The 21713-nt window shown below is 41.4% G+C and overlaps 1 protein-coding gene across 1 annotated transcript; it reads right to left on the bottom strand.

The window, feature by feature from the left end:
- Window positions 1–1123: 1123 nt before the first annotated feature.
- On the bottom strand, window positions 1124–2548 carry LOC145683000 (uncharacterized). Its single transcript, XM_081754354.1, has one exon. The coding sequence runs from the start codon at window positions 2546–2548 to the stop codon at window positions 1124–1126; it is 1425 nt and encodes a 474-aa protein (XP_081610480.1).
- Window positions 2549–21713: the final 19165 nt, after the last annotated feature.

Below are 21713 nucleotides of genomic sequence, written 5' to 3' on the forward strand. Positions count from 1 at the left end.
TGACATACAAATGCCGTATGTATTGATTTTCTCGGGGCATTCCTGTTTCTCTCTAGCCGATTCACATCTTCATTCATTCGCGTCTGATTTTTATTATCCTGCAATCATTCATGTCAGTGACGTATGGCTGTCTCAGCTGTTCAAGCATTTCACTTTATTGGGGAATTGCATTAAGCAGAATAAAGTGTAGTAGATTTACTTTTTTATTTTCATAATTCGTTTAAATATTGCACTCATACGCGTGTTAATATTAAGTTTTTATAAATATGTAACATATGTAATATTACATATTCTTATATAATATTACATATTTCTTATATTTTTAAGCAACTTTTGTTAAATATTTATGTACATATTTAGGGGGTTTATATTACATAAAAATCCGGACTCTACTCATCACATTCTTGTAGAATGTACAAAATACTCTCAGCGTATGATTAGAATTACTAGCGTTTTCTGAAGCTCTTTTTCTTACCTGTTTCATTATTATTATTATTATTATTATTAATATTATTATTATTTTATTATTATTAGAGGAAAAGGTGCAAATTTGGGCTACCACTTTTTGATTGCAAATAATTCGTAGATACATGGAAGTCGAACAAATTTAATTACTGCAATAAATACTATGTGACATTTCTTGCACATGATATAAAGAAAATTGAAAATAACAAATCACTAGTATTGTACATTTATATTTTTCTGACACTCTACGAAATCACGTTTCAAGAAATGGTGGTGCAAATATGGGCTACCAGTACAAAAACATACTAATATGAAAAAAATGTGGTACAGAATATCACAATACTACCAAGTATAAGTCTATACACTTAGTGACAATAGTCACACACATACTCGTCGTATTCAGCATCTTCGCATTCATTATGTGCCCACATGTGACAGTTTATGCACTGAACCCAGAGTTCCCCGTGTGTATCCGCTGAAAAGTTGCTGCGACAGAAAATGCATGGCACATCTTCATCTGTAGGTTTCTGCACGCCAACAGGTAGATCTAACTCCACGTCACTATCACTGTCATCGAAGAAAGTTGCTTCAGACTTTGTGGATGATTCCCCATAGTCCAGTCTTCTAGCAGGAGTTGATTGCTTCGTTGCAGAGCCTATCATTTCTGTTTCCTTGCTTTTCTTTGCGTGCTTTGCAGTTGTCGTGGATTATACAGGGACTGCCTATAGGGGGATCCAGTTATGAGTGAGGCAGCGCCACTCTTGTGACCTCTTTGGCTTGTCTTCTTCTTGATGGTGGGAGGAGATGCAATATGAAATGGACTGACGAGCTGTGATGGACCTGCTTGAGACTGTAAATCTGAAGTACTGCTTGGTGAAGAGGACTGATTTTCTGTTGATGGCATGCTGCTTGTTGTCCCTGCATTAGTTTCCACAACAACAAAATCGTCGTCAGTGAAGATGCTCCTGTCAAACGGCATGATTCCTGTAACACGAAAATCATTTACTGCTATGTCTGCTCTCTGCACTTTCAAATAGGCTCTTCCGAAAGGCTCCATGATGTCATAAGGACTAAGAGGACCATTGGAATGAAGAAGGGCAGATCTGATCTCATTACTGTAATGATGCTTGAGAGGACCCATGAAAGTTTTGTCCAACGGTTGTAACTTGTGAGTACAATGGGGCGGCAATATGATTTGGATGTGGTTTTCCCGCGCTAGGTCAATAACCGCCAGACTTCTATCATGAGTGTAATGGCCATCCAGTATCAGCAACACTGGTGATTCATTTGTCGGATGAGTCTTCTCAATGAAGTGCTGTAGCCATTCTACAAAGAGGCGTGATTGAATCCACCCTGACGGATGAGCTCTACCAATAGAACCGATTGGTTTACCTTTCATAAGTTGGTCCGTCATGTTTTTCCTGGAAAATATGAACATAGGTGGGATAAACTCTCCTTGAGCGTTCATACAAACTACCACCGTCATAGTTGCTCCTCTTTCGGCTGATTTTAGCGTTCCTATCTGTTTCTTTCCTTTCCTCGCAATGACACTTGGTTTCTTGCTCTGCACGACAGTAAGGCCTGTCTCTTCTACGTTGAAGGCACGGTCAGGCGCGCAGTAATGTTCCGCATATGCTGCTTCCAAAATATCAAAGAATTTTTCTACGTTGTCTTTAGTAAATCCCACAGCCCTTGCGTAAGAGGTCTCGGTGGCTTTGCGAACATACAGAACTTCTTTATGTCGATTTAGAAATAAATCTGCCCATGCTCTACCGGCTCCTTCTGATGTGAAAGGATAAGGCAAACCATTTACTACTGCTAATTGATACGCAAGACGTCTCAAATCTGTCACCGTGAAACCAAAGAAATGTGACTCCATAAACAGTAAATATTCTACCAACATCTTCTCAAGCTGGGCCCCTAAGACAGTCCGACCTCTCAGTGGTTTCGACGCTGCTACTTCAGGAGAGAGAGATGTGTCCTTGCTAAGAGATTGTAAAGTTGTCCGAGGAACGTTAAACACTTGTGCTGCTTTTAGTGTCCCCATTTTCTTTTCTCTGACAGCAGCAATTGCTTTCGCCATGTGTTCTTTATTCCATTGTTCCCGTTTATTCTGTGCCACATATCGCTGCTTGCTCCTTGGCATGCTGTAAAATAAATCGTAAAGACTAATTAGAAGCTTGGATCAACATGGTGCAAATATGAGCTGGTAGCCAATATTTGCACCAGGCAAGGTAGCCCATATTTACACCACCACGCCACATCTCAATTTTATACTCCATATACCATTGTTGGTGTTATCTGCACCTAACATACACAATACCAACATTTCTAATATTTGAACTCAACAGACACACTGTGAAAAGGACGCCCCATACATTCATTTCCAAGTAAAAATATGAAACAAACACACCTGCGAAAGTTTTCGTCCCCTCAAGAAACAACAAAAACGCACTATCTATTCTACACGAGACTGTTTCACTCACAACTGCATCAGAGCAGAGCAGAGATTTCTTGGCGGTTTTTGTGGTTGATTTAAGTACCGGGCTTGGGCCCTTGCCTTCCATTTGTGTTGTTGACTGTCGTTTGTTTTGCGTGCGTATTTGTTGTGAGAGAGGACGCAACTGTCGCGCTCCTCTTTTGCTGTTCCTATGTCAGTTTAGTGGTTGTGCGTTTTAGGGGTGCGGCATCTTGTAAGTTCGTCTTCTTGGGTTGGCCGTTCCTATGGTGGCTATGTGTTGGTGTGGCGAGGCTCTGATTGTCCTCCAGAAGTTGGCTGATCTGTGAATTCTGTAGTCATGTAGAAATGGGAGTTCCAAATCTTCATGTATTTGCTCGAGGCGAGTGTCTCTCGAGTGTCCAGTGATAGCCCTGGCTACTCTGTTCTGGATGACTTGTAGTTGGCTGAGGTGCGTTTTTGCTGCGTGTTGCCATGCAGGGTGGGCATACATCAGGATGGGACGAATGTTCATCTGATATATATGGCGTTTGGTTTTCAGGGTGAGGGATGGGGAGAGGAGTAGCGGTAGCAAGGCTTGATGGCGTTGACTGGCTTTCTTGGCGATGGAATGTATGTGGTGAGCAAATGTAAGTTTCCTGTCCAGTATTATTCCGAGGTATTTGGCATCATCTCGGTTCTGGAGGGGTGTTCCAGCCATGGTGATCCTGACGTGAACCCTTCTTCTGTTTCTTGTGAAGTTTACTACTGAGGTCTTCTGTTCGCTGACTTTGATCTTCCACTCTTCAGACCATCGGTGGAGAAGTTCGGCGTGTCGTCTGAGGTATAGTTCAGCGTATCTGATGTTTCCATGGCTGGCAAAGATTGCCGTGTCGTCTGCGAATGTTGCTACCGCTGTGTTGGGGGTTGTGGGAATGTCCGCCGTGTACATGGCGTAGAGGGTTGGGGATAGGCAGGATCCTTGGGGGACTCCTGCTAGGATAGGTCTGGAGGGTGTTAGGTGTCCTGCATGGGCAACACGAAAGGTTCTTCCTTGAAGAAAGGATTTGATGATTCTCAGAAGGTAGTGCGGAGTGCCCTGGAGCATCATCTTGTGAAAGAGGCCTTCGTGCCACACCTTGTCGAATGCTTTTTCTATGTCGAGAAAAAGCCCCAAGGTGTGGCCTCCCTCGTTGAATCTGTCACATATCTTCTCTACCACCTGTACCAGCTGCTGATCCGCGCAGTGTCCTTTCCTGAAGCCGAACTGGTGGTCCGGGATGATGTCATGATCTTCTATGAATTGCTGAAGTCTGCTCTGCAGTACTCTTTCAAACACCTTGCTGGTATGCGAGAGCAGGCTGATAGGGCGGTAGTTGGCCGGGTTTGATCTTTTCTTTCCTGGTTTGGCCAGCATTATGACTTTTGCTTCTTTCCAGGCTTCTGGGTAGTGTCCGGTTCTCATAATGGCGTTGCACAACTTGCAGAGTAGGACCTTTCTCGGGAGGTGCTTCAGTGCTTGCGGCGTCACTCGGTCTTGACCTGGAGCCCGGTGTGCATTGATCCTCTTGATGATTGCTTGTATCTCCCGCGGTGTTGTGAGGGCTTCTGGAGGAGGTGGGTCTTCTATTCGGGAGAGGTGATAGGATCTATGTACTGCTGCAGTGGTGGTTGCTAGCGTGTTGGTAGCGTTGATCTGGAAGGTGGTTTCCAGGGTCTGGGCGAAAAGTTCTGCCTGTTCTTCCGGTTCGTGTATTGTTCCTTGTGGAGTTTCAAGTGTGAGTGTTCTGGAGTTTGCTTCTGGTCTTGTGATGTTTTTCACTAACTTCCAGAATTGCCTGCTGGGTGCATCTAGCTCCTGGAGGTGGAGGTTCCAGTTTCTGATTTTGATTCGAAGGAGCCTTTTCCTGACTCTGGATACTAGGTGGTTCCAAAGTGTTTTGAACTGGGGAATTCTGGTACGTTGCCACTGCTTCCGGGCCCAACGCTTCAAGTGGATCAAGGCTGAGGTGCGTCGTTCTTCTGGAGTGGTCTGGTGTGATGGATGAGTCGTTGTTGAGGTGGTTGAGGCGATGGCTATGGCTGAGTTGATGGCTGCGGTCAGGGACGCAGTGGTGGCCTCTATGTCTTCCGTTGTTTCAATTATCCGGCGTGGATCTAACATGTCGCTGAGCAAGGATCTGTAGTGGTCCCAGTCTGTTGTGCGCAGAGTTGGAAGGGTTCGAGTTGTGAAGTGGTAGCTGATTGCGATCGTTTGTAGAACGGGTAGATGATCCGAGTCGAGGCCGTGGATAACCTGAGGTACACCTAGGATTGCCAGGTTCGCTGTCAGTACCATGTCCAGTACATCAGGCATCCCGCCGTTTCTTGGATAATGCGTGGGTTCCGTTGGAGCCGTGGGAGTGAAGTCTATGATGGTGAGAGCGTGGTGGAGGATCCTTCCGTTTGCGTTTGACACATTGGAGTTCCACGCCGGATGTTTACTGTTGAGGTCTCCCCCTAGTAGAATCCGGTGTCCTACCTGTCGCAGGGCTTGCAGATCTGTTGCGTTGAGGTTGTTGTTGTGAGGCTTGTAGGCTGCTATTATTATTATCGGTCCATTAGCTGAGTGGAGGGTGATCCCTGTAGCTTCCAGGGATTGTAGAGGTGGTAGAGGGAGAGGGTCGTACGGGATACTGTCTTTGATTAGAATTGCTATTCCTCCAAGGGGTCGGTCGGGACGGTCGGTACGGATGGTGGAGTAGTTGCGGATTTTTAGGGTAAGGTGTGGTTTTAGGTGGGTCTCTGACAATAGGGCTATGTCCACTTCTTCTCTGCGGAGAAAGTCCTCCAGGTTGTTCTTCTTCTTTTGGATTCCTTCTGCGTTCCAGTGCAGCACTTTGACTTGTCTGTTGATTCTTCTTTTAGTCGGTGCCATCGTCAAGGATGGACGCGACTACCTCAAACATGATGGTGATTTTGCTTAGTGGGTCTGTCGTTTCTTTCACCTTCCGGAGTCCTACTCGCAGCTTTTCTAGCATTGAACGGAGATTGAGGCCCGAGAAGAGTTCTCGGATCTCTTTGAATGTGTCTGCCAATGATGGTTCAGTGCGTTTGTCCTCGGTGTCTTCTTCTCTGGATTGGGAGTTGTCCTGGGTTGTTTGATTTTGCTTTGTTTCTTGGTTGGGGGGCCTCCTGGTTTTCTGGTTGGTGTTGTTCTTGTCTTCCGGCGTGACTGCTCCTGCGTAAGATGTAGCGTTGTTTCTTCTGCGGCTGGTATCAGATTTTGAGGGAGGGTCCGACTTAGCTGGTGGTTGGGTTGGCTGTTTCCTCTTGGCTTTGGCCGCCTTGAGCGTGGGACAGCCCATGTAGTTGGCGGGGTGTTCGCCTCCGCAGTTACAACATTTTGCCGGAGTGTCCCTCGTTTTCTTCGGACATTCCGTGGAGAGATGGGATTCTTCGCATTTGATGCAGCGAGGGGTCGCCCTGCATGTTTGCGTGGTGTGCCCTACTCGTTGCCATCGGTAGCATTGGAGAATTGACTGACCCTTGTAGGGTTCCACTGCCACTCTGTAACTAAGAAGGTACTTGAGATCGTAAATCTTGTTGTTCGTTGGGTCCTTGGGTAAAGTAACAAGGAATAGCGGAAACAAGGGCCTGTTGCCAGACGGGTCACAGCGTCCCCTCATCTGGACCACATTGGTTGGGGTGAACCCCTGGTCCTTCAAGTCCTGTAGTATGTCAGCCGTTGGAGTGTCGAGTGGCATCTTCCGGATGACTACTTTGATTGGGCGTGTTTGTTTCGGAAGTTCTGTGGCAAATGATTGTCCGGTCTGGATGCAGAAGGCTTCCATCATTTCAAAGTCGCGCCAGGTGGTGCAGTGGATTTTTATGTATGCACTCGGTTGCAGAATTTTGTAGGGATCCTTGCAGTTTGCGGTTAGCGTTTTTATGAAAGTATGTCTTTTCTCGACGTCATATATGAAGAGGGGGGGTATCTTCCTGCTGCGGACGGTGTCCTCCGGATTTTCTTCTTCATATTCGGTGGGTGTTTGACCACCCCCAGCGTTGGATGGGTCGTTGGTGGTGTCCAGCGCCGAGAAAGTGTTCCTGAATTCAAAAAGTGGCGTAATGCTACTTTCTGGTCTTCTTTTCGCTTTCTTCTTGGGGTGTTGGAACTCTCCTGCGCTATCGGTAGGGTCGTATTCTTCATCACTGGACCCTGCCATCTCGATGGACTGATCTTGGATCTGGGGGGCATCCGCGTGGACGGTTGCACTGTCAGCTGTTTCGTTCATGTGAGGGGTAGAAGTGGTTTGAGCCGTGAGGGCGTGGAGTTCCTCGAGACTCATAGGAACCAATTTAGCCTGACGGGTTGTTCTGCGGCGTTGAACAGAGCCTAAGTTACTAAAACTCATAGCTTTTAGTTGTTTCGCAAGGCTTGTTTCCGGTCCTGCGGGTGGTTTCCTGACGGGAGGCACTTGGTTGGTATGTGGATCACTGCTTCTTGGGGGGGGGGGGGCGACCTGAGTGTTTTGCTTCATTTCTTGGCTGACGTCTAAACGCTGTCTAGGAACGTATAGGACGAGCTCCTAGCGACCAGTTTTTCTTTTAGCCGTATTGCTGGGATCTTTTATTATTTATGGGAACAGGACCTAATTTTTATTTTTCCCCAGCCTATGAGCCGGGCTCCCGCTCCAGCGGGCAACTGAGCTAGTTGACGATGGTCCTGTTCTTTTATGTGTGCTGCTAGCGAATGCTGGCTTCTGATTGGCTCTCGCACCTGCGTCTCTCCGACCAATCAGAAGCAGGTTCTTGGTTTCTGTCGTGTCGGGGCCACGCAACTTGCTGAACAAAACTGTTCTTGTTCGTCGAAGTGGCGGTTATAGTGCTGCCGTGCTTTGTTGCTAACTACCAACTCTACTGCTAGCTACGCATGCAACATGCACACTGCACCGCACTTTCACAGTCACTAGAGTTCGTCACAGCACTTAAATGTTCGCAAACACTGTAATAAATGTTTATTTCAATGTTTATTTAAGGTGTGGGGAATAACAGTTAAAATTTTACGAAAACACGAAAAGATGTCAGGAGCACAGGCACTCGCGTGACGCGCACTACAGCTTCGTATCTCAGTATCCAACTGCATCCTCTACCTGAGTAGCCTTGTACCAATAACTTGTCGCATTCTCACAAGAGTGCAGCACTTAACAGAGCTTTAATTTGGATTGACACCCATATTTGCACCTCCTCCTCTATTATTATTATTATTATTATTATTATTATTATTATTATTATTATTATTATTATTATTATTATTATTATCGTTTAGAATGTTTTGTTTCCTGTTATTTATTTTTTCCATTACTTTTCTTCTAACCTATATTTTGATATTCTTTTATTTTCGAGCTTTCGCAGCATACTCACCCAGAGCTTTGCTCTGAAGCGCCACTGAGCATACAGTGACGATTTTTGAGAAAATCCTTCCTTTTCCTGATCCTGAGCTCTTTCTCTGTCTCTTTCGTGGCGAACCGTCTGTCAGACTGATCTAGTCAAGGGCAGCCGGTTCTACAGATCGAGATAGGGGACTTGCTCCTCCTGGACAACTATCCGAACGGGTTGTCCCACCTTTACATCAATACACTTCACTCTCACTCTCATTACATCGGTTTGAGGGCAGAACACAGAAGGTTTGTGCCAGCAATTGGCCTTTACGATGACCGACCCAGGCTCAGTCAGTGGATTACCTCTGGAATGCAGGCATGGAGGATTACCCCCAGTCTTCGCTAGCCCATCTGCTCCCTCCACGAAGGTGGAGAAGCGGAAGGACTATGTTGAAAGACAGCGACGGGCTTCAGAACGCTCGAATGCCTCTACTGTGTCAACTGCTTCTAACAGATCTCGATCCAGATCTCCACGGAGCCAAACAAAATACTCTGATAGGGTCAAGAACTCGCCTCCCGCCAAGAAACAACATATCGATAACGCTTCAGCTTTATCAGACATGGAAGCCGATGTTACACCAACTGCACGCCGACCATCCTCATCATCTCATCCTACTCCATCACTTCATTGCTTCTTGCTACAAAATTTTGACGCTAAGTACACAAACGAAAAGTTTATCATTCTGCAACTTCGTAAATACCTTCCGAGTATTCCCATTACAGAAGTTGTCAAAACACGCAACGGCTTCATTTTCAAATCCACCGATGCCAACTTCCTAACTACCGTTCGTAATAAGGCTTCGTTTGAGATATTCGGCAAAAATTCCACCCTAGTTTCTCTCAACACCGCTCGCCGTAAGCAAGCTCCTCCACCTAAACGTCCACCGCTGCTATCTGTTGTTATCCGGGGAGTCGATCCCTCGTATTCTGACGAAGAAATACTAGAGGAATTACAGCACGAAGGGCACACCATAGACAGAGTCATTCGCATCCGTAACAATACTGGCCCCACTTATATGGTACGAGTACTGACTATGTCTCAAGATACGCTTGACTCTCTGCTCACTCATGGGGCATTCATTTACAAACGGAAACACCGAGTTGAGCCTTCTCGATCTTCTCCGCCTCTACCACTCCGTTGCGAAAAGTGCCAGACATACAACAGTCATGCAACAGTAAATTGCACAAACCCCACAGTTTGTGGGTATTGCTCTGGACCGCATCTCACTCGAGTTTGTCCAAATATGCAGCTTCCACCTCAATGCTCCACTTGCACAGAACGCCATCCAGCCTACAGTTATAAATGTAAACGTAAACCATCACCAGACGAAGCACATCCAGAGCTAGTGGTTCCGTTACGCACTCAGTCTATTTCAACCAACACCGAAACTACAGTCAATGATCCAGTTACCGATGGAAAATTGCTAGAATTTATCACCCTTGCATTGCAAAATATCCATCCTTTTCATCGTCCACATATCCTTCAACAGCTCACTCTAGCCGCCAAATCGACCTTTAATGTAGCTCTTTATGCCACATACTCTAACAATTTTGTTCATATTCACACTACTGCACTTGAAACACCAGTGTAACTTTCTGCTAATCATGGATTTAGGTTTTCTGTTCTTGAATATCCGTTCTCTTCCGAAAAACAAAGTACTTTTCCAAGCACTTTTACTAGAAGAACATATCACCGCATTTCTCTTGAACGAAACTTTCCTCACTCCGTCCACACAGTGCAGAATTCCAAATTTCACTTTACTCCGACATGATAACCTTTTACCTACGTTACGGGCAAACGGGGGAGCTGCCATAGGTTTCCAGCATCATCTTCCTTTCAGACAACATACTAGCCCTGTACTAAACATACCAGAATATGTTATTACTACTCTTTACTTTAAATCCATTGCTATCACTCTTGCTACTATTTATATCCGGCCCGGCGTACCCATACCATACGATTTCTTCTCTCATATCTCCAACACCTATAAGCATTTCATTATTCTCGCAGATATTAATATGCATAGTCGCACTGATCAGGAACGTACACACTTCCAAGATTTCATACTGACCAACACTACTGGTGTTCTACTTGACTTACCTTCACCAACTCGACCAGCTTCTAATACCACACCCGATGTAGCAATTACTTCAAATACAATAGTTACTCATTGCACAGTTACAGTCCTGGATTTGCTTGGCAGTGATCACGCCCCAATTAAACTTACTTACCATACTGGTCTTGCTCACTCGCCATCCGCACGATCACCTCGTTTGTCTCCACGCTATGATAAAGCAAACTGGGATAATTATCGCACTTATATTTCTTCCGCCATCGAACCATATCATTCACCTACCACTTCCGACGAACTTACTACCCAGGTTGATGCTCTTACCACCGCTATTCAACAGGCCTCCACACTCTACATTCCACAAACTGAGTCCATACCTTTTCGGCCTAAATTACCAGCTCAATACCTTGCTATGATACGTCGTTCACGTCAATGCTATCGGGAATATCTGCAAACTAGAAATCCTGCTACTTTACGTCTTCATCACCAACTCCAACGGACCGTTCGCAATTACATTACCGCTTACAAGCAACGACAATGGATAAAGACATGTAATCACCTTGCAGATACAGCACATCCCACGTTATACTGGAAACGTTTTAATGCTCTATGTGGCAAATTCACTAAGACACCTTATCCAATTCTTATCAATAATACGCCTGCCCATTCTGATCAAGACAAAGCTAACGCTTTCGCTTCTCACCTTCAATTTATCTTTACTCCACCAGCACCCGATCCTACTACTCGCACTCATCCCGCCGATACAGTTAATACTCAGTCTCCACATCTCCAACCAGCTGACACACATACACTACCTACCCACGCACTCACCACTCCCATTACAGTGGAGGAGATTACTTCTGTCGTTCGGCGAAAACGTAATACCGCTCCAGGTTTTGATGGTATTACTTATCGCCATGTAAAAGAAAGTCCCCATTCATTACTCACTCTTCTTTCATTAATCTACACATTCATACTCCGCACTGGCTTTTACCCACTGGACTGGAAAGTCTCCAAAACTCTTATGTTTCCCAAGCCGAATAAACCGCCGTCTGATATTTCATCCTACAGACCAATACAGTTAACATCCACCTTCAGCAAGATCTTCGAAAGGATTATTGTTAAACGCCTACACCCATACTTAGCCTCTCGAAACATAATCCCCACTCATCAGGCTGGATTCCGACCTTCGTATTCCATAAATGACGAATTACTTCGTCTTACTACACTCATTACCAACCACTATAACTCTGTTCACCCATCTTGTCTCATTCTCTTTGATCTAGAGAAAGCCTTTGATAAAATCTGGCATATAGCTCTCATCTACAAACTTACTAAGCTGAAACTTCCTGTTACATATATCCGTCTCATCTACCATTTTCTCACCTGCCGTCTGTCATATGTCGCAATCAATGATTCACTCTCGCACCCTATTTTCCTCATGTGTGGTGTACCTCAAGGGTCCGCCTTATCGCCTCTTCTGTATATTCTTTTTGTAGCAGATTTTCCAGACTTGCCTCACAATATCCACTTGTTTCAGTACGCAGATGACACAGCTTTTCTTGCTCTCTGTCGAACCATCCAACAGATTAATCTTTCTCTTCAAGAAGCCATTAATCGCTTCACACGCTGGTGTCGCAAGTGGAATCTAGCAATCAATGCAGGCAAAACTCAAAGTATAATTTTCATACCGCCTCGACAACGATCCAGAGTTCATCGCAATCCATCTTTGCTTTCATTAACAGTTAACGATACCCCCATTCGGCCTTCTAAAACTGTCACGTACCTTGGAATAGTTTTCGATCATCATCTTACTTGGGCACCTCATCTCAAATCTCTCAAGGCCAAAGTCACAAATAGACTCAATCTGCTGAAACGACTCACCGGCACTACCTGGGGACTATCTTCACATCTCGTACTGAATACCTACAAAGCGTTCCTCCGACCAGTCCTAACCTATGGCTTTCCAGCGTGGATCTCCGCTCCACTCTCCTACTATAAAAAACTGGACATTTTCGAACGACATGCTTTCCGTATCGCTTTTCGCATTTCTCTCCCTAGTCCTACTCGAGATCTGTACACTCTTATCTCCTTCCCGATTCTCAAATTTCACCTTGAATCACTCCGCCTCAAGTTTATTACTGGACGTTATGTCAATCATCAGCCTCTTCTTCTTGAGACTATGCACTACCTCGCACTTCATCCATGTCGCTCTCGTTATTATCACACACCGTTACACCTCCTCTTTACACTTTATTGTTACACACTTCCCCCCGATCATCCGGACCTTGCGCTGCTCGAAGACTATCATTTGCATGATCATCTTCCGCATCTTTTCCCATCATATAGCGCACAGTAACTACCTTTGTAATTAACAAGGCTCCCCATGTCTTCATCAGCCTAGCGTCGCCCCTAGGCAGAAGATAATCGCATTTGTCATACTAACTTCTCCTAAGTGTTGTGCCGTGTTTTGCACCTCACCTCATCCCTCATTACCATTATAATTCAGTCTTTATATTTCTCATTATGCTTTATTATCTCAGAACTTATCCATCTCTAAGCCTTTTTTGTAATCGTTTATCTGCACTATTTCGTATTACCAATGCTTGTTCTAATATATCTTATTTGCTCTCTGTTTTATATGTTATATATGTTGTACTTTCGTCCCACCTTAAAGAATGATTATGATCGCAAAGGTCATAATGTCCTTATAGAATCATGAATAATAAAGAATAAATAAATACTGAATAACCTAACCTCACTTAGACCATCCATGATTGATCATTCCTCTCAGTCCTTCACTTCCTTTCCTGGAAGAGGGTGTACCCCTCTAAGAGGTGGCTAGCTCTCTGCTAGCCTTAAAAAAAAAAAAAAAAAAAAAAAGCTTTCGCATCCTTTTGTCTGTGTTAGAAGACATGTTTCTAATTATTTTTATTTGGCATTAGTTTCATAAGCAGATACGTTGACCTTTTCGTGACGGGGATAAATAGATTCTCCTCTGATGTCCTATTAGCCCCTGCAATCAATTAATTTTAAGAGTTTTTGTTAGTTCTCTCTCCATGAAACGCCAAACATTTATTTCCTGCAAAAAAAAAAAAAAAAAAAAAAATCTCGAATCCTTCTAAACTGCATACAAAACTTGTATAGTAGTAAGGAACTTCTGTAAATTTATTACGGTTTTCTATGTCAGTAACAATTTCGTTCTCTAGATTGTCTGTTTTGGCTGTCATCCAGATTTCAACTCATCTTCACCTCTTCAGAAGTTATCGTGTTTCTTGCAGGTTGTTTGGTTAGTGTAGTGTTATAGAATGGTACTGTACATGGAGATTGCATTGGAAAATAATTTCTGGTTACTCGACTTCGAAGATATATCGACGTAGCGGAGTGGTAGTAAAGCTGGTTGCTTGCAATAGTTCTACACTTTACGAAGAGTTGCTGGCTGTAACGCACGGATCTCTGCCTACGTTCTTTGAGATACCCCAAAGGAAAAAAAAATGGAGCAGTTAAGTCAGGGGAACGTGATGGCCAGTGGAAGTCGGCAAACCAGTTGAAGGCATGATTGATTTTTAATTTTCAAAATACAGTTCAATCAGTTCCGTGCGTTGTTCAGGACTGAATCTCCCCATGATGAATCTTCCGGGATTCCTTTACAATCCTGAAAAAGAAAAACTTCCTTTAATAACTTACCAAACAAAATATGAGACATTAAAACCCATGTGTGACATATGTGCTACGCTGTATTTATTTAAAGTTTCAATTTACTCTTCATCACTTTTTTTAAAATCTAGTTTCTTAGAAAATATTATTGTTACCGTCTACTTGTCCAATATAAGAGTACATCGTTTCTTGATTTTACCAAACCCTCTTGTAAATTTTCTTTCCTTTCTACAGTTCACTCATCCCTATGTATAGTATACTTACCTTTCATGCTGGAGATAGGGGTTGAAGTTTCTCATATTTTAAAAATTCAATCACTAGTCATATATTGTACGCGATCTTCAGATTGCATTCGAACTTGTCCAAAGTTGGGATTGAGGCAGTGTTGGGTAAGTTACTTGTAAAAATGTAACGCGGTTACAAGCTACTTTACTTTCTCTTTAAATGTAACGCGTTAGTAACGCGTTACTTGCCTCAAAAAAGTAACTGTTACTTTACTTTGAAGGTAACTCGTTACTAACGCGTTACTTTTAGGTCCGAAATGAATATGGGGAAAAAAATCTTATTACTTCAGTTTTCCTTGCTGCTATTACTACCGCTATAATAATAATAATAATAATAATAATAATAATAATAATAATAATAATAATAATAATAATAATAATAATAATAATAATAATAATAATTATTATTATTATTATTATTATTATTATTATTATTATTATTATTATTATTATAACAACAACACTGTGTATACACATGAAAGAGGCAATTTATATCTGAATACTAAGAAAGTAGTTGATTGCCAACCTCGTGGTCGTAGTCGTGAAGTCTAGGAGTAAAGGACATTGTTCACGAGCTTCTGAATTTGGGTTGAGGGTCTAGGTTGAATATTCGGGCTCGAGCCAAACGTTGTTAAAAGTTATAAGGCACTTGCCAAATATCTTCGAAACTGCTCGGCTCGGGTTTAGAATTGTCAACGACTGGAGCAACTCGGCTCACAGCTCATTCACTATCGACTCAAACCGAGAAGTGAGCTGAGCCAACAACTCACCCTACCGAGTCGGCTAGAGCCCTTCGCTCAGTTGAGTCGAACCGAGCAGATGGATTATCCCAACCAAGCCAGCTCGAGCCGATGGTTCACCCCAATCGAGCCGGCTCGAGCCATCGGCTCAGTTAAGCCGAGCCGAGGTAAGCTTGTTATAAAAAATCTTTTGTAGTCTTGCTATCGAGACGAGACGAGATGCGAGCAGTGTCCCCTCTCGTGAGCAACACTAAAAGTATTCCATATTACTGCTTAGCTTACATTTCTCATGGCTTTCGCTTTCCAGTGTAATCAGGCCATGATTTCAAAACGAGTTAAAACGAGCGAGCCATTTATCAAACTCGACTCGACTCGAAACTCGACGCCAAAAACAGTGAATCGGCTCGGATCTCGACTCTAGAATATTACCTTTGACTCGACTCGAAACTTGACTTTTATTCGAGTCGAGTTTTAACTTGACTCGTGCCCATCCCTATGCGTTAGAAAAAATGGTTGTTTATTATTATTCTGCTAAACTAATTACATAATAATAACAATGTTGCTATGTAAAATTAAAAATACAGAATATAGAGAAACATTACACTACAAGTGACAAAATGAGAACATACGAACTGGGGGTGAATCAAAATTTGCTAATAACTCTCAAATCGATGCATGCTTTTTAAAGCTAGTTTTTCCAAACTCTATAATCAACATGACTCTAGGATATGCAAACTGATTTAAAAGAACCCTAATATTACATACCATCAACATTACATCAATAAAGTAGGCCTGCTCATCAGAACACAGTTTCTTCATATTAAACCCTTACTGAATGTCGTTAATTATGGTACCCTAGTTGTTGATAAATATTTCCCGCCGGGGCACTACTTTACTTTTAAATTCTGTTCACCAGTGGCGTATTTACGATTTTGTTTCGGGGGGCTTTGCTAACTTTCGGGGGGGCTTTGAATGAAAATGTGAAAATTCTGCAAGATGTTTTATATACTTTACTATAGTAAGTAAGATTTCGGGGGGCTTAAGCCCGGAAGCCCCACCACTAAATACGCCAATGCTGTTCACCATCATCTTCAGCTTTTAGGAAAAAGTATTTTTTCAAATGTTCGAACGATAAAATATTTTTGTTCTCCATCTTTATAGAAACAACACCATTCAAAGTAAAATAGACTACCAGTATCATTGCACTCGTAGTTCACTCACTGAATGTATTGATTTTGGAGCTGTCAAAATCTAAGACAAAATCTTCCAGGTGCTTGCAATCAATACACGTGATTTCCCTGAGGCTGTCCTCATCTTCCAAAAGCAGCAAGTGGCACTATATTTTGTTATGTAAATAAACAAATCAAATTGTATCTATGAATGTATTTGCAAGCCTACCAACGTAAAGTTCGTAAGGCGAAACGGGAAAATGCACATCGAGATTTCCCGTTCCGCCTTGCATTAAGCTGAAAAGTGATAACAGGTTTTACATGCTATTTTCATTGCTAGAGGTCATAAGGCGAAATGGGAAAAGGCGAACAGTGCAGGAATTGTCGGTGACTGACATAGTTCATGTTCCATTGTTCCATTCTGAGAAATTCACTTACAGGACAGAAACATTTGTTTCCAAAAAAAATATACATATTTTGTAGTTACTCATCCGAAATGTAACGCGAAAAAAGTAACGCAAACTAGGTACGTTACTTAAAAATTTGTAACGCGTTACCGTTACAGTTACTTTGAAAAAATGTAACGCGTTACTACGAAACTTTACTTAAAAGTAATGCGTTACTTGCGTTACGTTACTTCCCAAGACTGGATTGAGGTAGACCTTGAATGGCTGAAAACACATGGGAAAGATTCTCCTTTGCAGGATTTCTTTTCTCGAATGATTGACCATCACGGTTGGAGTTTATACTTAATCAAAAGATCACAAAAATCACTAATTACCGTTTGTAATGAAAAAATAGGAAAAAATAAGAGTTGTGATTGAAAAGTAATGTGACTTTCTGTTAATGTTCAAATAATTTTAGTATTCTTACAAATCAAGCTTACAAGGGACATCACCCAATTGTCCGGCTCCGATTTCTATGAAATTTTTATTGCTGATAGAGGACATGTATTTATTACTTGTGATGACAGAAATTTTTGCCATGGTGCATGTTTTCTATTTTTTAATAATTTTTAAATGCTGTGACCCTTTGTAAACGGAGTGTTAATGAAGGAACAACCATGTAGATACGTATAGGGCATAGGGAAAAGTCGTATGGTATGTATGATCTTCACGGCAGCCATCTTGAAATCCGCCATTTTGAATTAAGGTCAAGTTTTCTAAAAGGGAATAGGGTAATATGATACATAATTTCGGGCTAGAATTTAATCAGAAAGACAATGGTGAAGTTAGTTTTAAGATGCGCCCATTTGGGGAAAAGTTACAGGCATATTAGTTGTTTATACTTACTATGTGCGTAAGTACCTTACCTCCGCTTCTAACCCGCGTATTAATGATTATAAGTGGATAAAGGTTTCGGTAATACACATTATGGCTAAAGGGAAGTGAAACGATAAGGGTATCATTGACGGCAGCCATCTTGAAATCCACCATTTTGAATTAAAGTGAAGTTTTGAAAAAAGAAAACCATAGCATGTGGCACCTAATTTTAATAGTAAATTTTCCCCAAAAGCCAATGGTATGATTATTTTTGTTCTATAGTTAACTAGTATGAATTTATGACTCTTCTAATGTGCACGAAACGTCCATTATTCGATCCTTCAAATTGGCAACAGTCCTAATTTTCACCACATGTTTTAAGATTCCAACTGGCACTTTGCAATTGTCATGGCTCATGTTTTCTCAATTTATTACATTCTTTTAATAGTTGAGATTTATCAGTTCATGAATAGTGTTGGGATAAGCATCTAGTAATCTTTCTAAATTTTGAAGACTTGCCATGTAATTATTAATTTCCTAGGCAGTGTAATCATTTATTTTAACCCAGAGTACATGAGTAACCTATGGACCTATGTGACGTAAAGAAATACAAATAAAATTATAAGAAATTGGTGTTACACGAACTCAAAATTATCATGAAATGTAGCCTACATGTTGCGCAAACGACAAACAGTATTTTTTTTTTTTTAATAAATACAACTTTAAAGGAACAGCAGCAATGATAGAAAATATCAGAGACATAATATGACTGTTCCCAACACACTGTTTCTACCGTGAACAAAATATGAAAACAGGTAACTTGTTTATAAAGAGGTGTAACTTAATCGAGTTCCCGATCAATACTGATTTTAAATCTTACAAACATGAACCATCGACAACAATCGCTAGAAAACGAATGACTTTTTTGTCTGACTAGCTAAAATATTGCCATAGAAAATAAATAAATAAATAAATAAATACAATAAACAAATAAATATAAAACAAAACAAAAGACCATTGATTTACACAACAATCATATTTCGTTGTCTTTTTTGAATTGAATTTTCGTTTGATTTCTCGTCTCATCTACTATCCATTACAAGGTACGTCTTCGGTATTACCTGAATGCAAAGTTGGAGTTCTTTCGTTGTGTAATGATTCATGTTAGTAAACGAGTTTTTGAAGGGCAGGTATAGGAAATAAATAATTACATTGTCTAGGAAATTAATAATTACGTGGCACGTCTTCAATATTCAGAAAGATTGCTGGATGCTTATCCCAACACTATTCATGAACTGACAAATCGCAACCATTAAAAAAATTTAATAAATTGAGAAAACATTAGCCATGCCAACAATTGCAAAGTGCCAGTTGGAATTTTAAAACATGCGGTGAAAATTAGGAGTGTTGCCAATTTGAAGGAACGAATAATGGACGTTTCGTGCACATTAGAAGAGTCATAAATTCATACTAGTTAACTATAGAACAAAAATAATCATACCATTGGCTTTTGGGGAAAATTTACTATTAAAATTAGGTGCCACATGCTATGGTTTTCATTTTTCAAAACTTCACTTTAATTCAAAATGGCGGATTTCAAGATGGCTGCTGTTAATGATACCCTTATTGCATCACTTCCCTCTAGCCATAATATGTATTACCGATACCTTTATCCACTTATTATCATTAATATGCGGGTTAGAAGCGGAGGTAAGGGACTTACGCACATAGTAAGTATAAACAATTAATATGCCTGTAACTTTTCCCCAAATGGGCGCATCTTAAAACTAACTTCACCATTGTCTTCCTGATTAAATTCTAGCTCGAAATTATGTATCGCATTACCCTATTCCCATTTAAAAAACTTGACCTTAATTCAAAATGACGAATTTCAAGATGGTTGAGTCATACGTACCATACGACTTTTTCCTATGCCCTATACGTATCTACATGGTTGTTCTTTCATTAACACTTCGTTTACAAAGGGTAGTAAGGGACTTCTGCAGTAATTTCTATTAACCACATCACAACCTTTAAAAATTATTAAAAAATAGAAAACATACACCATGGCAAAAATTTTTGTCATCACAAGTAACGAATACATGTCCTCTATCAGCAATAAACATTTCATTGAAATCGGAGCCGGACAATTGGGTGATGTCCCTTGTTAAGCCCTTCAAACAAATGAAGGTATTTATAGTATCCTTGGCAGTTACAGAACAATGGAGTCGTTATTTCCATTCTTCGAAGCAGTGCTGGAAGGCTTCTGCTGGAACATCTTTCATCTAGTTGGTTACGCTCTTCTGGATATGATCCAAAGTACCAAAATGGTGCCATTTCAAGTGGCTTCTGAGCAAGACATGTAATTAGAATGAGATCCAGTGAATAAGGAGATGAAAAATCACAGGAATTTCCTTTTTCTGTCAAAACGTTATTAGCGGGAACTGCCGGTTGCCATGGTGCATTGCGTAGTGCAGCATTCAAGTGCGTGCAGTTTTTGGTCGCACAGGTGCCACCTTTTTTTTTAGGATGAAAATTTAATGGATGGTGAACACGTTCAAATTTAAATGACTTCTGATCATTCTCAGCGTCAGTTGGCGATCTGATTTTACAAGATACTTCACTCTTTCTACATTGCTATCCGTTAATGAGGTTGAAAGCCACCCCGTATGAAGTTCGTCTCCAACTTATTCTCAACTTTTTAAACAAGATTTGTGCCATCTGAACACTTGTGCTTTTGTACACATCATAAGTTACTGTAGGAAATTCGCAAGCTTAACACAAAGTTTGATGCCACAACGTTGTTTAGCAGGTCCATTTTCGTGACGCACCTCATAAACACAATTTTACTGCAAACACTCTCAACAACCGTCGAGCAACTGGAACAAATTTAAACTTCTAGTGACTTAACAGACGACCCGCTCGGGAGAATAATACTCCCGGAAGTACGTTTTTTCGCGCGCTACTCTAGCCAGCTGTTTTACGCGCTATCCTAGTCAGTTGTTTTAAGTTGGTCACAAAATCTATATCATTTAGTACAAGGGGAACAAAACGAGCCTTATATAATGGAGTAGAAGGACAACAAAACGAGCCCTGCGGGGCTTCTAACCCGTTCCTACTACTACTACTACTTATTTGCACAAAAGTAAGTAAATCACATTTTTGAATATTATTTTCGTATTATTTTAATTTAAAAACTGTTATAAAATGTAAAAAAAATGTTAAAAAACTTTCCTCGGGCCGGGTTTGAACTCACGTCAAAAGACATTTTCGTTACTAGCACATAGCGGTAGCTCACTCGGCCACGAGAACCGATAACAACAACCGTCTGAATTCTGCTATTTGAATGCAACGTGGCAAGACATAGAATACGCCAACCAATCAACTGTGTTTTCCGTTCCTACTTCCGGGAGCATTACTCTCCTGAGCTAGTCCTCTTAACAGCAAGGTCAACTGTTGTGCGAAACTGGAGACAGCAACATTGTCGGTTTGTGCACAGTGTTGCCAGTCTCATTCCTTTTCTAACACACCTTGTACATAAATAAAAACTCGTTTAAAATTAATTGCAAGTTGAAAGTAAATCGTTCAATGTAAATAAATGTAATGGGTATTTTATAACAGGAGTTGTAAAACGACGACGTTTCTCTGCATTTGGAGAACTCATTAGTAGAACTCATACCGTAAACTTACTTTGCAAGTATTATTGCATTACTCAACTTTCATTCATTTTGATGCTTTTATTCTCAGGGATATATTAAAGGTAATATACACAATGGAACTTTCCTATCTTCCACGGAGCATACATTTTAATATGTTAAGGACATTTACTGTAAGCATGATACACAAAAGTAAAGAGCGAATTTTAAAGAAAGCGGGACATATTTTTGAGATTTCGTATTAAAGATTTTTATTACATTTCATTAAAGAAAGTGAGAACTGCTCGCAAAGCATTCACTGTACTTATTCATAGACTTCCACGTAACTCCTAGGACTCCATACAGTAATTCTTCAACGTTAGCATACACAGAAGTTAGAGGTCTGCACGAGCAGGAACTTTTAGCCCGACCCGAGTTCGAAGTATGTTTCAGCCTTTAGGCCCGAGCCCGGCCCGAGATCGCGTGATAAACAAATGAGCCCGAAATATGCCCGAATTACAGAAACTTAATAATTAATGCAAAATTGTTTTTTTAGAGCAATTAAAAAT

The sequence above is a fragment of the Thermobia domestica genome, chromosome 4 (assembly GCF_964235325.1).
Source record: "Thermobia domestica chromosome 4, izTheDome1.hap1.1, whole genome shotgun sequence".
Classification (NCBI taxonomy): Eukaryota; Metazoa; Arthropoda; class Insecta; order Zygentoma; family Lepismatidae; genus Thermobia; species Thermobia domestica.